General features: G+C 38.9%; 3 protein-coding genes across 8 annotated transcripts; all 3 read right to left on the bottom strand.

Moving 5' to 3' along the window:
* Positions 1-4,345: 4,345 nt before the first annotated feature.
* Positions 4,346-6,203, bottom strand: LOC135592665 (serine/threonine-protein kinase OXI1-like). The gene is made up of 2 exons (XM_065082270.1): positions 5,620-6,203; positions 4,346-5,530 (listed from the first exon to the last, which is right to left on the bottom strand). The coding sequence occupies exons 1-2, from the start codon at positions 6,012-6,014 to the stop codon at positions 4,627-4,629; spliced, it is 1,299 nt and encodes a 432-aa protein (XP_064938342.1). The 5' UTR covers positions 6,015-6,203; the 3' UTR covers positions 4,346-4,626.
* A 1,323-nt stretch (positions 6,204-7,526) lies between these two features.
* On the bottom strand, positions 7,527-10,148 carry LOC135582375 (zinc finger AN1 domain-containing stress-associated protein 15-like). 6 transcript variants are annotated; one of them, XR_010479180.1, is made up of 3 exons: positions 9,087-10,148; positions 7,936-8,856; positions 7,527-7,818 (listed from the first exon to the last, which is right to left on the bottom strand). XR_010479180.1 is itself a non-coding variant. In XM_065082268.1 (3 exons), exon 1 carries the CDS (start codon positions 9,547-9,549, stop codon positions 9,088-9,090), a length of 462 nt encoding a protein of 153 aa, XP_064938340.1. In that variant the 5' UTR covers positions 9,550-10,148; the 3' UTR covers positions 7,527-8,119; positions 8,812-8,856; position 9,087. The 6 variants fall into 6 exon arrangements, 5 of the variants coding, with proteins under 5 accessions (XP_064938340.1, XP_064938341.1, XP_064938337.1 ...); XM_065082268.1 differs by having other exon boundaries at positions 7,527-8,119; positions 8,812-8,856; XM_065082269.1 differs by having other exon boundaries at positions 8,812-8,856.
* Positions 10,149-11,354: 1,206 nt separating this feature from the next.
* Positions 11,355-14,746, bottom strand: LOC135592663 (proteasome subunit beta type-5-B-like). The gene is made up of 7 exons (XM_065082264.1): positions 14,524-14,746; positions 14,310-14,439; positions 12,543-12,649; positions 12,243-12,377; positions 12,064-12,167; positions 11,854-11,954; positions 11,355-11,639 (listed from the first exon to the last, which is right to left on the bottom strand). The coding sequence occupies exons 1-7, from the start codon at positions 14,638-14,640 to the stop codon at positions 11,512-11,514; spliced, it is 822 nt and encodes a 273-aa protein (XP_064938336.1). The 5' UTR covers positions 14,641-14,746; the 3' UTR covers positions 11,355-11,511.
* Between the last annotated feature and the right edge of the window lie 1,725 nt (positions 14,747-16,471).

The following is a 16,471-nucleotide window of genomic DNA, read 5'->3' as shown; positions in this document are numbered from 1 at the left end:
TTATGTTGTATATCTACAAGAATCTGACTATAATATTGGAGCCAAAAATGATCCTGAAACATTTTCAAGCCATGAGTTGCAAAAAGTCAAATTTGTGGCATGATGCTATGAAAGAAGAGATGAATTCCATGATGAGCAATGAAGTCTGGGATCTTGTAGAGTTGCCTAATGAAGCAAAGGCCATTGGTTGCAAATGGATCTTTAAAACTAAGAAAGATTCATTAGGCAACATTGATAGATACAAGGCAAGACTTGTTGCAAAGGGATTTACTCAAAAAGAGGGAATCGATTATACGGAGACATTTTCTCCTGTATCTAAGAAAGATTCTCTACGTATTATTTTAGCATTAGTTGCTCATTTTGACCTTGAGTTGCAACAAATGGATGTGAAAACAGCATTTCTTAATGGAGATCTAGAGGAAGAGGTTTATATGAAACAACCTGAAGGTTTCTCCTCTAGTGTTGGTGAGCACTTGGTTTGCAAGCTTAGGAAGTCTATATACGGCTTAAAACAAGCCTCCCGCCAATGGTATTTTAAATTTCATGAAGTGATTTCTTCATTCGGATTTGTTGAAAATCTCATGGATCAATGCATATACCAAAAGATTAGTGGGAGTAAAATATGTTTCCTTGTTTTATACGTAGATGATATTTTGCTTACAACCAATGATAAGGATTTGCTGCATGAGGTGAAACAATTCCTTTCTAAAAATTTTGACATGAAGGATATGGGTGAAACATCTTGTGTCATTGGCGTTAAGATCCATAGAGATAGACCTCGAGGTATTTTAGGTCTATCACAAGAAACCTATATCAATAAACTTTTAGAAAGATTTCGGATGAAAGATTGTTCACCAAGTGTTGCTCCCATTGTGAAAGGTGATAGGTTCAATTTGAACCAATGCCCAAAGAACAATTTTGAAAGGGAATCAATGAAAAACATCCCATATGCTTCTGTCGTAGGAAGCCTTATGTATGCTCAGGTCTGTACTAGACCTGATATTGCATTTATTGTGGGGATGCTAGGTCGATATCAGAGTAATCCAGGTATGAACCACTGGAGAGCTGCAAAGAAAGTGATGAGGTATCTACAAGGAACCAAAGATTACATGCTTATGTATAGACATACAAACAATCTGGATGTGATTGGTTACTCAGATTCAGACTTCGCCGGTTGTGTTGATTCTCGTAAATCAACATCAGGATATATTTTTATGATGGCCGATGGAGCTATTTCTTGGAGAAGCGCTAAGCAGACCTTGACTGCTACTTCTATCATGGAAGCTGAGTTTGTCTCCTACTTTGAGGCTACTTCACATGGTGTATGGCCTAAGAGTTTCATTTCTGGGCTTAGAATCATTGATTCAATTTCTAAGCCATTAAGAATTTTCTGTGACAATTTAGCTGCTGTCTTTATGACTAAAAACAATAAAAGTGGAAGTCGAAGTAAACACATCGACATTAAGTATTTAGCCATAAGAGAACGTGTAAAAGAAAATAAAGTGGTCATTGAGCACATTAGCACTGAATTGATGATTGCTGATCCTTTGACTAAAGGCATGCCACCTCTAAAATTCAAGGATCATGTAAAGAAAATGGGACTTAGTTCCACTTTGTAATGATATTGAAACTCTTATATATTGTGAAATTTTCTCATTTATGTGCACATTATTTTGAGAAAATATATTGTTGTTGGACCAAGAATAAACATAAGGTTTATTCATAAAGTAATATTACCACATTAAGATTAAGAAAATAAATACATCGTGATACATAGATGATAATACTCGCTCTTAGAGGACTTATCGCTATGATTCATGTATTTATTTCTTAAGAAAGTTGTTCGAGAAAGATTAATTCAAATTATTAAGATAAACGTATGGACCAAGTGGGAGAATGTAACGGTTATTATTAAATATCTTATTTAATAATAACGTAACCGTTCTTATTAAGATTCATAATTTATTATCATGAATTTCTTCATTTATTATGGTTTAAATGATTTCAGTTTCTTATTCTTTATGCATGAAACCGTTATTATTAAATTAAATATTTAATATCATTAAGTTCTTCATTATGGTCCAAACGTTATAAATTTGAATTAATTCTTGAACGTTATGAGTTGGTGATGATAAATGTTCTTGATGGGAGAACATCTATATATACATGAGGATTTTGGTCCCTTGGCTCAATCATCTCTTTGAAGCGAAAGGCTTTCCTACACCATCTAAAGCGAGAGTTTTGAGCCGAGAAGAACCAAAGTTCAAGAAGAAACCTCTGCAGAAATTCTTGGCGACAATGGCTGGAGGTACGCTATTTCGTTTCCGCGTTAGTTTATTGTGTTTCTATTATAATGATTTAGAGACACAAGTTGGTTTCGGTGATTTCTTACCTTTCAAACACGGCTATCACTCATAGGACCTCAACAAGTGGGGGGGGGGGGTTTTTGTCATGGAACATCCAACTCCAAAAAGGTTGCCTTTTTCCGAGCATTTCTTCCTCCTCCAAAGTTTAAGTTGGCGGTGTTGGTTGAAACGCGTGGAAAGATAGAGAGCTTTCCTTTTTTTTAGCCTTTTGGGCAGTAGAAGATGTGATAATCTCGTGTATGTGTTTTATTTCATTTAAGTCGTGTCTCACATGAGTCTATCACTCGAGCTAAACATTATGAGCTTTATATTTGCCAAATTAATTAAAAGAGAGAGTATATTAATTGATTTATAAGATTATATTAGTGGTGTTATTATTATTTTATATTTAAATATTTTTTGAAGAAAATGATATTTGTATATTCAATTGTCACGTACCATATGAGATGTGAGATGTGTTAGATTATGTGATTCTATTTAATTAGATAAGATATATTATAAATATAATTTGATTCTGTTTATTGACCAATAAAAAAAAAGTTCATATTATAATACAATTTCTTAGGAGATGCTTTTGGGATGAGGAACTCTCATAATAACTTATTTTAGATCATTTGTTCTCGTTTATAAATAGACATACCTCTAGGAGCTAAAGAGACGTATCTTAATATAATTGAGAGATTAAAATTTTTCTCTCAATCTCCCTAATTTATCAATCTAAGTGATCCTGTAATAGGATAGAAAAATAGGAGAAGTAGTGTCTAGTTCATCTTGTAAATCAGATAAAGTTTATTATTCTAAATAATAATAAAAAGTATGCATTAAAGTATTGTTATATCTAATTTTATTTTATTTCAATCTAGATATAAATTTTTTTTCACAGATATTACAGATAGTATGATTACAAATTTTATACTAACAAGATTATCTTTCATATTCAAATAATATCTAATGTTAAAATATAACTATCCGTGAACGATCACATATTTTTAATTATAGAAAACCTCGTTCGATGATTTGATGAAACACTCGATATAAGTTATTACCCTTTAATAATTTTTTTAGGTCGTGTATGCCTTTATCATTTTTATGACAAATCTAATATTAATCAGGATTAATAAATTAAATGTCTCTTTTAGTTAGATTTTTACGGGAACAATTTGACAAAAGCAATTTACACGGTATGATCAGATGCTAAACATATAAAAGCATTCAGGAAAAGGAGAAGCGAAGGTGGAGAAAGCTGATGACTCCCCAGCCATCACCCGTCTTTGCCGCCTCTTCAATGCTAATTCGAGGAGACGATGGGACGATGTGCCCATTACCCATCCGCCATTGCCTGCTGCTTCTCCCCAACAGAAGCCTTCAATGGCTTCCATCAAAGCTAGCCGATCACGTGCTGTTGCTCCAACGCTTATTTCTACGGCGTAACAAAGGTCATGTGATTTGGTCCTTTGGCTGCAATCACTGATGCATCCATCCATCCATCGAGCTTTAATTTATTACCCAAATGACCTATTTCTTGGTCATGTTTAGAGTCAAATTGTATATGATACAAAGAAAAAACAATAATTATTATAGGAGTAATCTTCATGATAACGTACAACAACAATAATAATTTATGATGTTTGGTTGATTATTTAGGATCGAGCTGTCAAAATATTCGAATTCAGATTGAATATAAAGGATGAAAAAGATGAGAGAAGAACATATGTGGCATCAGAAAGGACTAAAAATATTAATTGTATCATTTACATTACTTATAATAAAAAAAGTATGATTTTTCTAATCTCTTACCACTCTTTGTATGAATCGATTTCGATACGACGGCACACAAAATCAAAAGATCTGGCATCTAATTCTAAACCGGTCCGGGAATCCGATTCAACGTTTCAGCCACCACAAGCGATTCTTTTTCTCGTAAAGAAACACACAATCTTGCTTTTTATGAGCATTTTATATTCACCAAAAAGAGCAAATAAAAGAAAGATTACCGCAATTAACGGATAATAATAAATAGATAGTTTCTTTGATTTTTTACATCGAATTTTGATCTCAGTTATAAAACCATTAGTCCTTCCTTCTGTGCTGTACGAAAACCGCCACCCTCCCGGTGACTGAAGTGACGACTGTCGGTAGAACACCACTGTGGCACGACGGCCGCCTTTTGGTGCCTCCGGCAGTGATTTGAATAATGTTTCAAATAATAATAATAATATAATTATTTATAAAAATAATAATGAATCAGAAAGAAAAAATATTAGAAGACTGAAAAATCGTCGGCGGTGGGGGAAACGGTTACGCCTTCCGCCCCGTTCCCGCTGGCCGTCTTCGCCTCCGCCGCCTCCTTGGCAGCGGAAACCTCGTCCACGGTCCTCTCCACGTCGAGCCCCTCGGAGCCGGCGTCGCCCGACTCCCAGTGATCCGGCAGCGGCGTCGGGATGAAGGGCGGCCGCGACACCTGGATCACCTGCTCCCAGACCACCCCACGGAAGAACTCGTGCGCCTTGATGCCCTCGCCTGTGATGCGACGTTCGGGGTCCTTCTCGAGGAGTCTCCGGATGAGGTCGCGCAGCGGCGTGGGATCTCCGGCGAGCTCCGGCTCCTTGGTCAGGATCCGGTAGAAGGTCTCCTTCCGGTTCTGCCCCCGGAACGGCGTCCGCCCGTAGAGCATCTCGTAGAGAACCACCCCCAGACCCCACCAGTCCACCGCGAAGTCGTGGCCTCTGCCCTCGATGATCTCCGGGGCAACGTACTCCTCCGTGCCCACGAACGAGTTCGATTTCCCGCTCGACGACCACGTCGACGCCGAAGGTGGTTTCGGGGCGGGAGGAGCTTCGACGGTCTCCGGAGACACGCCGGCGTTGAAGGAGAAGCAGCCGGTGAGGCGCGGGGACTTCTTTCCTTTGATCTTGGTGTTCTTCTTCTTCTTCATGCCGGTGCCTGGCGGCATGGATTCGATGCGGCGGACGGCGGTGGGTGGTGACGACTTGAGTGGTTGTTCCGGCAGCGGCTTGGAGGAGAGTTTAGCGGAGAGATCGAAGTCGACGAGCATGAGGTGGCCGCTGTCCTGGATCAGGACATTCTCGGGCTTCAGGTCTCGGTAGACGATCCCCAGCCCGTGGAGGTACTCCAGCGCCAGCACCAACTCGGCGGCGTAGAAGCTGCAGAGGCGATCACACCAAATACGGATCAGACCGACACGAATGGGAACCATGGTGTTTGAGGAAGAGGGCGGCGGAGAGATACGCACCGAATGACATCGTCGGAGAACATCTTCTCGCTCTGGCGGCGGCGGAGGGAGGCGAGGTCGCCGCCGGAGCATCTGTCGATTGCGAAGCCGACGATCCTGTCAGTGGAGACGACGCCACGGAGGGAGGGGAGCAACGGGTGGCGGAGGGCGAGGAGGACGTCGCGCTCGAGCCAGACCCGGCGGTAGGCGTCGCCGCTAGAGGCCTTGCGCTCGATCGAGGAGCGAGAGACTGTCTTGAGGGCGAGGGCCTCCTCGCCGGACGAGGCGGCGGCGCGGACGAGGAAGACGACGCCCTTGGCGCCGCGGCCGAGGACCGAGAGGGCCTTTAGATCACGGAGGTCTAACGACACTGGCTGCGGCGGCGGCGGCGGCGGCTGAAATAGCGGTTGCGCCATCGTCGACGTCGGAGGAGGAGGTTTGAGAGGTAGGGCGACCAACGCGAAGGGGTGAAGGAAGGGGAACGTGGTATATGAAGAGGCGCCGTTTCTTGGCGAGGAAGGAAGGATTCGCCTACTCGTTGGGAACCAACGAAGACGACGAGAAAATTCCCATACACCCCCTTTTCTCCCGTCACACTCTCCGCTTCATATTACCAACAAAAATAACGGAAAACAAAATCCAAAACTGAAATCAAAACTGAAACCAAAACCGAAACAATTCCTCACTCGGACTCGTTCTTTTGCTCCGACCGAATCACCCCTCGATACCTCACGGGTGACGTCACCTCTCGGCTCCAAATTGCACTGCCTGTTATATATATATATATATATATATATATGTGAGATGATTTAGTGTGCATGTGGTCAAACTTTGGAAAGTATTCACAAACGAGAAAGTTGACTATGTGGTTGAATCATTCAAAACATGATTCCAGAAGGTCACGAGAAGAAATAACGCGTGGGCGACTCGGGCGGTGTCAAAATGTGAGGCGACATTAATATGAGAGAGAGATCGAGACGTATTTTGTTGACATTAGATTTGAACAATATAGATAAAGAATCTATTCATCATATTATTATTAATGACCAAGAAAAAGAAACGAGATTTACTATGCCATTAACTTTAACGAGTCTAAGAGAACAGTCAAAAAGCAAAAAGGAGAGGGTGGAAATTGAGCTCTCACCTGTTCAAGCGCATGGAGTCCACCTCGTTTCTTTTTCTTGGTCCATTAACTTATACGGATGTTTTCACAAGCAGACGAGCTTGCAGGTGTCATGTCACGTGTCTTTCGTGAAGGCAAAAAGAAAGATATATTCGAATTATGTTTTTGCCTTGCCGAGTTATATATTTTCAGCTTCATTTTCTTTGATTTTTAGTTTTTAACATATAAGTAATTTAGTCACCTTTTATAAATCATAAACGAACGATCCTCATATGTTCGATATAGTCAGTCCTAATCAAATATTTACCAAGTTTAATTTATTAAAAATATTTTTTTAATTATATAATCAACTAATAAAAAAGTTTTCTCCTATAATTACATATTATTCACCTATAATTAATTATTTTTAACATCTTAATTTTCTATACTTTAAATGATTACATTGAGATCCCTAATCTCGTTTCTTCTCATTCTACTATAAAAATATTATATAATTTATTATTAAATATATATTAATTTTATTTAATTTTGACTTATTACTCAACACGTACAGTATTTCACTTTCGTAAATATAAGGATCTCAATATAATTTTTAAAAATATAAAAATTAAAATATTAAAAATAACTAAATACATAAGATAATCGATAATTAACCCTGCACAGGATGTAAATATAGATGCAGACCACAGCTAAGACTTCTAAATCGCCACCACTTTTATGTAGGGTTCTTATAGAATACACTAATATGTAGATAGGCATACTGGAGGCAGGAAATAGTGTCCACTCCAAAAGGCACCAGAGTGGGTTGATAGAAGATGAAAGTTGTACCAAATTCATTTACTTAGTCCATCCATAGACATTTAAACTCAAGCCCATCTGGTCCCTGTGGCACTGAACAATCTGCTTAAATGAGAAGCCTCCGAATTGGACTGTGTTGTTGACAAGGGGGCAAAACGCTGCAAGTGCAACAATGTCTTGAGGCACCCTTGCAGAAGCATGCTTTCAGAAAAGCTAGTGTTTGTGGCATCAGAAAGCTTGAGCCCACTTGCATGTCATTTCCAGGTCGGCTTTCCACAAGCTGTAATGGCTACCTAACCCTACATTGCACATAAATGAATCAGATTGGCATGTCTTTAAAGTTAAGGAGTCTGCTCATGCTCCATGAAAGAGGAGGCAGGAAAAGTCATAGCAGTATTTCGAGTCAGTGCCATCACCTATTAGCTTGACAATGACAAAGCATCTACAGAAGAAATTGAACATGGCCATATGATCATCCAGAGATTTGCTATTCCGAAGCTGCGGAGATATTTGATCTTAAAGGACAAGCTTTGGTGTCATGGTAAAGTTGCTTGTTTACGACTCGATGACCAGGGTTCGAGTATCAGATACAAGACCTGCCTACTTGCAAGAATAAGATGACGTTCATCGACCCTTCGTAAGCAATGTATCAAAGAAAGCTTCCTATATTTCGTATAACTCATGTAGAAACTACAGCACATGTAGAACCCAATTTGGTGAACTATTCTGAAGGAGAATTTTCATGCGTGAAATGTCGACAGAGTGATATATTGTTTTACTAAAAGAGAAAGATGACAAGAGAAAAATTCGTCAACCACTTACTTGATAAGTATCGACAATATAAGAATGGCACATGGAAGAGGAACTACCTATCCGATTGGTTCTTTCTGAAAGCTAATCATGCAAAGTTAGGTCTAATGACGACAACCAAAGGAAAGCGGCGATAGCCACGAACACCAAAAGAAAAATAAGACTCGTGTTCCACGTGCTTTCCTTAATATCCACTACAATATTAATCGTTTTCAGATCATGACTTTAACTGAATTCTTTTAGTTAGTACTCGAGATGATCTACATTATAGAGAATTGGCTTCAGACATGCTGCATTATTTCATAACATACAGATAATCCGAAGCCGCATATTATAGAGAAGGAATTTATTGCAAGATGAATGTTCATCTTTACCAACTAAGGCTACTCTTTTTCTCTGTTCGTCGATAACGAAAAGCTTAACAATGCAAGTTTACCTCAGTGACAAAAGAAATGAATCAACACCAAATTCAGATTCCATACCATTGAACATCTGGAGAAAACTTCTGATTCCAACCAGTAGAAGAACTGACACAGACAAAATCTATACTTCACCTGTTTATGTTGATGTTGCTGATAATGAAACACCATAGAGATTAAAATCAAAGGTTCTATCATAAGAATAATTGGACAACCAACTTCAGATAATATGATGCATATTTAATTGTTCAATTAACAGTGTAGATCACTCAAACAAACAAGAACCAATTTACCTACGGCTCTGAGCAAGTGAGAAAAAAAAGGTGCTAGCTTTATACCTCAGATCTTGATGATCTTGGCAGCTTTGATCACAGGGTTGGCCCTGGCGATCTCCTCCCTCCCTAAGGCCTTGTAATCGAAGGAACACTCGTGGGCATCGGAGTAACGGTGGCGACCGCAGAAGAGGTCGCCGCAGCGGCATCGGAATCCGGTGAGACCCACCTTTTTCCGGCAAGTGGAGCACCTGTTACTGAATCTAACAGGAGTCGGGGATTCCTCCCCGGGCTTTGACGACTCCTCGTCGAGCTTTGTCGTGGAAGAAGCCGCGACAGTCATCGCTGGGGCCGGAGATTCCGGCCTGTGAATGGTGGATTCATCGCATGATTTCGGAAGCGCGGAGGAAGGTGGCGGCTGGGGTGATGATGATGGCGAGGAGGGTGGCGTAGCAGAACGGGTAGAAGATGATGAGGGCTTGAAGATCTCTGCTTCATCCTGGTCAAGATTACAACTTTCTCGAGCCATTCCAAAAAGGAATCCGATCCGACAACAAGAATCAACGAGCAGACAGGCAACAATTAATCTAAGCCGAACGACGATTGCAGGACTACGAATCAACACCAGAAAATTTCCCAAATCACCCAAAGCTGGAATTTTGGAGAACTCAAGGTAAAGCCTAATAGAAATAGGTTACGAGATGGATTAAGAAGCAAGAAAAGAGGGAATTCAGTCTTCGGTTGAATAAAGAGAAAACAAGAACGATGAACGGCAGGAGGAACTTGAAATCAAGCTCAAATTTTTTTCACGCGCTTCCACGGAAGCGACGGTGGAGATCCATAAAAATCGAAGAAACCGATCAAGATCGATCGGGGAGAGGAATGGCGAGGGATTTGGTAGGAACGGGGGGAAGGAGGAATGGTAAAGGTGGCAGCTTTGGGGGTGAGGAAAAAATGAGAGAATAATAAATAATTACGCCAATTATAACCAAGTCATTAGAATAAACAAATCAGCCATCTAGATGATCAATGGCAAACAATTTGAGATCGTAGAGGACACTCGGCCGTTGGTTGGATCAGCATCAAAGGGCTGTGTGCCTTTTGATGTTGTCACACCAGCAGGTCCCCTGAGATGTTGTTTATTTCTTTTCCTTTCTACCTCGTATGCGTCTGTCTGGCTCTTCGAGATGCAAAAGGCCATGATCTTAACAGACCATTGTGATCTCTCTTGAAGCCGTGCTGAGTCATGAAGACGACAGCGATACATACACAGCATGGGCAACATTCCTTTGAGAATCTCATCTCCATACGCAAAAGATATTAAGTAGTTTCAGAGAAAGATAGATTAATCACAATGGTTTCTAGATATGTTTCAGGATGATTCTACTGTAAATAAATCCTTTCCCCCATCATGATAGTCTCTGCCCCGCCCACCTTTCCAATACAAGAAATTTGGCAGGAATCTAGCTTTTCGTCGGGCAACGCGGACTTACGTACTCTCTCTATCGTGGCCGAGATGAGAAGGTTTACTGGGGAAGATGTTGTGGGGGTGCTGGCGATGCGATGGGTGCTACGATTGAGGTAGCCTGAGTGGTGCTGAATCTTCTTAGGATTTCGATGATGGGGGCTTGGTCTGGAGGTTGTCGGAGAAGCGCTGCAAGTAAGATCGAATCCTGGAGGTGAGGTTGGTCTGTTGTTGCACTTGTGCCGTCAGTCAGGGTTCATGCACCCGTTGGTTAAACCGTCATGCTTGTAGACGACGATGTTGCCCACCTTGACACAGTACAGCTCGCGATTGTCACTATATCTCTAGCAGTAAGTTGTGATACCACTATCACGTGTATAGACTCGATCTCTTCTACCTTCTTCTAGTGACTATCCTTAATTCATCTCCACACATGAAAGTTTTCTTAACAAGTATTCATAATTGCTAGCAATTACATTACAGTCGCAAGCAGACCTAAATGCCTGAATAGTGGTTTTGTTGTAGCTATTTGGACGCTTTGGTGACGGGATTCGGGATGGGATGGTAGTTTATATCAAGCAACCTATGACTGAAATAGAGAGATGAAGCAACGTCTAATGAAAAGAACTTCTACAGACAAAGACATCATATGGAGAAGATTAGGCCGGTCGATCAAATTCAACGATATGCAAACGTTAACGCCAATTTGAGAGGGCAGCAACTCAAATTAGTGAACAGCATGTAGATCAAATGCAACAACGATCAAGCATCCATCCCCGGGATTCAACACAACCTGGCGATTCATCAACATAAAATTCAGATTGATGTTTCTTCCTTTCAGTTGAAGATAACGTTTTCTCATGCTTGAATGAAAGAAAAAGACGGTGATCACGATTAAATTTAATCAGACTTCAAAGGTCCGATAAAGCTGCTTTCAACAACATGTCAAGTTTATGTATGAATTACTATTACCAGGTTCAATTTACCGCACCCAACAGGAATTTGAAAGAATCAAAGGCTGCTCTCTCAGGCTGCTGGGGCGTCGGTCATTTCCTGCTCCACAGGGGTTGGGGCCACAGGATAATACTTGTAATGAAGCTCACCCACATCATCTCCAGAAAGTTTCTTCCAACCATCAGGGCCAACATGATAAACTGTAAGAAAAGCACCACATGAGGCTAGAGATCTCTAGACAAGCAGTACCATGATTTTAATGGAAATGACCTTAGAATATGAACTGGAAGAATATGATGAAAAAGAAAAAGAAAAAGTTGATCCACTTATCAATATCATTCAGTGGAAGCAGTGGAACACTTGCAAACATAGTAAAATAGAAAAGGTCAAGTGTCTAAAAAAAAGTAGACATACCACTAGCCACTCCACCACTAGCTCCATCACGAAAAGTTGCATGGTAAATGGCTCGGCGTGCCAGTTCTGCAGCTTCCTCGACTGGCATGTCAAAACGATACCTAACAGATAGACAAATACAAGTTAATCCAGCTTAAGCAACCACAAAAGATCAAAACAAAAAGAAACAACGACGACGACGACGACAACTACTGGATAACAAATGCCTACCCACTATCAAGAACACCATAAGCATATGGACTTCCTGACCCAACTGAAAAGCGTGTTCCCTTGAGCCTTCCACCTTCACTGTCAACATAGTACAATCCAGGCCCCTAAATCAAAGAGGATTGGTCATTCAGCTGAATTGAAGATAGGGAAAAGATAAACTAACAGAAACTTAGTTATACCTTTTCATCCCATCCAGCGATCATGGTTCCTACTGAAAGGCCCATTCCACGATAAGAGTAAAGTATGTTTGCCAACAGCTTTGAAGCACCTGTGACTGAGATCCTTCTCTTGTTTGCCAGTTCATGCAGGCGGCACTGTACAGGATAAAAATGAAGACTATCAAAATATTTCACAGAAATAACCAAAATTCACTAGTAATGGACAAATAACAAGATAATTAAGGTAAAAGACCCACTTGTATAAGCATACTATCAAGTGTACACTATACACAAATATGTACGAACAAGAAACAGCTATACCTTGATCCCTAAGTTCCTGTGCCAGAATTGGCAATCTGCAGCACCTCCAGCCATTGTACCAAGCATATATGGATTGATCTCAATAATTTTCTTAACACTCTGAGAAGCTGCAGATGAAAGAGATTAAAAGGTGCAGTAAGAAAACCAAACCATTGGACAAGCAGCTTGATACTCAATTTAACTGATCATGCACTTTGAGAATGTTGATAATAAGTCAAAAAAAAAACCCAAAAGCTTATCATGATGTCTAGGAATGATCTATTTAATTAATTGATAATAAGAGTAAACATGCCCTATAAACATTAAATTGAGCAAGAGGCACATTTAGTTCCCAGAAAAATAACAGGCAAAAGCTTATCATGATGTCTAGGAATGATCTATTTTATTAATCTTTGTCACTAGAGGATACCGAAGCACGTTCCAATGCAAAAAAATTTAGCTGTTAGTAATTTTTTGGTTTACTTTGCCTTTATGATAAAGATTGCAGGTCATCCCAATCATGTAATAAACAAATTCACCAACCGACAACAGTGTGACATTCTGAACCCATAGAAACTCATTGCAAGCATGCAAGAGAAGCATGAAATCATCATATGTGAGAAGAAAGAAGAAGAGCTACCCCTGTGAAAAAAGCACATCAGTTTTGAACTCATAAATAGCTGCTAATAAGAGAAGGTTTAGCTTCAGGGGTCGAATGGTCAATTATAAATTTGTTTTTCAAAAGGACCTCTGATAGGGTCAGCTCATGCTTTGGGCTTTGAGACTAGACTCCTGAAAGTTAATATGGGCAAACTCACCAATGGTCCAATCAAGATCCACATCCCAGCAAGTTCTGTGTCACCATACTGATATTGGCCTGGTCCAAAGACCAAACTATAATCTTAAGCAGTGGCCATGAAAGTTTAAGCTTAAATTTAATGAAATTTAGCAAACACTTCTAGTTAAGCCTCAAGCTGAGAAGCATGTAGATAATTGTTTTGGATAACTTCTCTCAAGAAAATGACTGATAACAGTGCATCAACGTAGGTATACTAACTTTCATATAGCTTCATACACAATTAAATAAAGTTTTCTTTCTAATTTCTTAAGTACACCAAATTCAATTATAAAATTCTTCAAATTTTAAAAACTAAGGGCTTATATATTTTATATAAGATGATCATGGAAACAAAAACAACCACTTAAAAAAGAAAAAAGCTACTGAATGACCAGGTATAACCGCCAATACATAAGGCTGTTTATTGCAAAAGTGCCAAGCTTATCAATGGCAAAATACACACTTTGTGTTTAGTAGCACAGCTAAATGCAAATAACTACACACTTCTTCAAATAATTAACTTAAAAGGACTGCTTAAGAGGATTACAAACAATGAAGAAGTCTTTTCCTCATAAAATCCATTGACAGATAAATGTTCAATCAATCTTTCAATATAACACAGTATTCAAAATCAAATTCTGCTGATTTCTGCACAATCGCCAAGCACAGATTTTTTTTCCTTGGTAATTCTTTATCAGTGTCACAGAGGCGCACAGGAAGCAAACAAGAGCAGAATTTTAACAAAGTATCATTTTTTTAGGCTTCTCTATATAGACAAAGTACAATTTGCAGATTTCTTGTATTGCAATTTTTGTCGTCGGCCAAAAATAAGGTAGGCAACTCAAATGATTAACCGTTCCCATCTTAAGATAGCATAACCCTATACATTGCTAGAAGAACCGTAAGGAAAAATGAAAATCGTAATAGCAACCAACAAACTAAATGCTTACAGATATATCCTCCCATGCTAGCACGCGAATCGGCGGCGACAATGACGCCTTCCTTGAAGATGAAGGCGAGCGTCGTCGTCCCTTTCGCTGGCTTCACCATCTGGATCGCGTCCTTCTGAAACCCATCGAACTGAAGCCACGAGAAAAGAAACAATAAATCAATACCAATCACAAACAACCTAGAACAAAGCTCACGAAACAATAAAAAACATACGTCAGAGCAGGCCGGAAGTTGGAACGAAGGGGCCGCGAAGATGTCTTCCCCGAGACCGTCGACGGCGCCGCCGGGGATCGAAGTAAACGACTGAAGACCACTCAGATCAAGCTTCATGATTCACGAGATGCGAAGACGACGAGGGGAGATGAGTCGAGAACAAGCGAGAAGAAACCCTAGATCGAGTGACGAGTTAATAGGCGACGGGGGAAGGATGCTTGGAAGAGGGGAAAGGTGGAAGAGGACCTCCATTTATAAAGATCCGACCCGAACCGCTCGCTTCGAAAGGCGGCATGGTCGATGTGCCGAAACGGGTATACGCCCGTACAAGACTACGTTGGGCCCATGCCAAGCAAGTTTGCGTCCGATATCTCATTGAAGTGGACTCGGGTGTGGATCTAAATGGGTATATAATCCTTACAAGCATAATATAATGTAACATAGAAATATGGGCAATTTTGAGAAGAGATTGTTATTGGCAATCCTTTATCTCCTATAATCATCTTAAAAAATAAGAAAATATAATTTTTCGATTGCATTTTTATTTCTCGTAAATTATTTTTCATCTACTCCTCTTGATATTTAAATTGTATCATTTGATTATCTATCATTTTTTCATCATTTTATGTAAATAACAATAAAAGATACTTTGACGAATATATTAGGGTAAGGGTGGGAAAGATGAATCCTCATTAATGCTGAGGAATCCATATATATTCAAACTAATAACAATACCAAAATTTATAAATGATAATAATAATATTTGAAAATTTACATGCCATAATAATATTCAAACGTAAATATATCCAATATAAATATAACTAAATATGTCCAAATATAATCATGATCAAATAAATATATAAAAAATAAATCTATGTTGGAAATTTTATTTATAAAAGTATAAATATATTAAAAAATTAAATGCAAAATCAGTTTAGTAGTTAATGTTGGAATGTTGGAGTCATAGGTATTATATTTAATTCTCTATCTCTCTCTACAATAATAATATTGTTATTATTATTATATATATATATATATTAATAATAATAATATAAAATAAAAATGAAAATGAGATAAGACTTGTTCTACTTGTATCGATGCTCGAAACTATATTGATACTAAAAAATATCCTTTCATTTTTATCCGATCATCGTTTATTATTTAATCTCTACTCATCGAGGGTGATTCTTTATGAGTATTCGAGATAGCTTATTCACTCAAATATCCTCGTAAGGCTTACACTATTCTCTAATGAAATATCATAGTTTTATTCAAAAATATTATAACTTAGATAAATCGACTAAATACTATAACTAAGACAAATTGAATAAAAATCAAATGAAAACTAACTTATATACAAAAATAGTTTTAAATAATTATGTCTAAGAATAAGAATAACTAGGAAAAGAAAATTAGAGTGTTTTTAGCCTATCTACTTATTCAAAAACAATGTTACTGAGGTAAAGGAATTCAAAACTCAATGATAATTAGTTTATATATGAAAAGTTTTAAATAATTATCACAATAACAACCAAATTGAAAGACTTATAAGTCTTTATGTTCTTATATTCAATGTTCTTCAACAGTAGCAATACATAGAATAGATTTAGAAATTGAAGGGAGGATTAACCTATTAAAAAATACTATTAACTATTGATAGATTCACTCTATTGACCAATCATAAAAAGAAAAAAACTGATGTCATGTGAAATATATTCTTATGATTAAGAAAAAGTAAGGGTAACCATTGGAAAAATGATATCTCCTAAAAAACAAAAAGAGATTTTTCTCTAGAAATATTAGCATATCCGGTTAAATCTGAAATGTTCACAAAGGGTCATCTTTTTTCTGCACGAATCATAACGGCATACGGTGCCATTTACTCTTCATCCAACGGACAATAAGCTGCCACGTAAAGACGCAACTCTGGCTGACACGCCGATCGACG

The sequence above is a fragment of the Musa acuminata genome, chromosome BXJ1-9 (assembly GCF_036884655.1).
Source record: "Musa acuminata AAA Group cultivar baxijiao chromosome BXJ1-9, Cavendish_Baxijiao_AAA, whole genome shotgun sequence".
Taxonomy (NCBI): Eukaryota; Viridiplantae; Streptophyta; class Magnoliopsida; order Zingiberales; family Musaceae; genus Musa; species Musa acuminata.
Note: the sequence above shows the minus strand (reverse complement) of the source record. Positions and strands in the feature narration are given on the sequence as shown.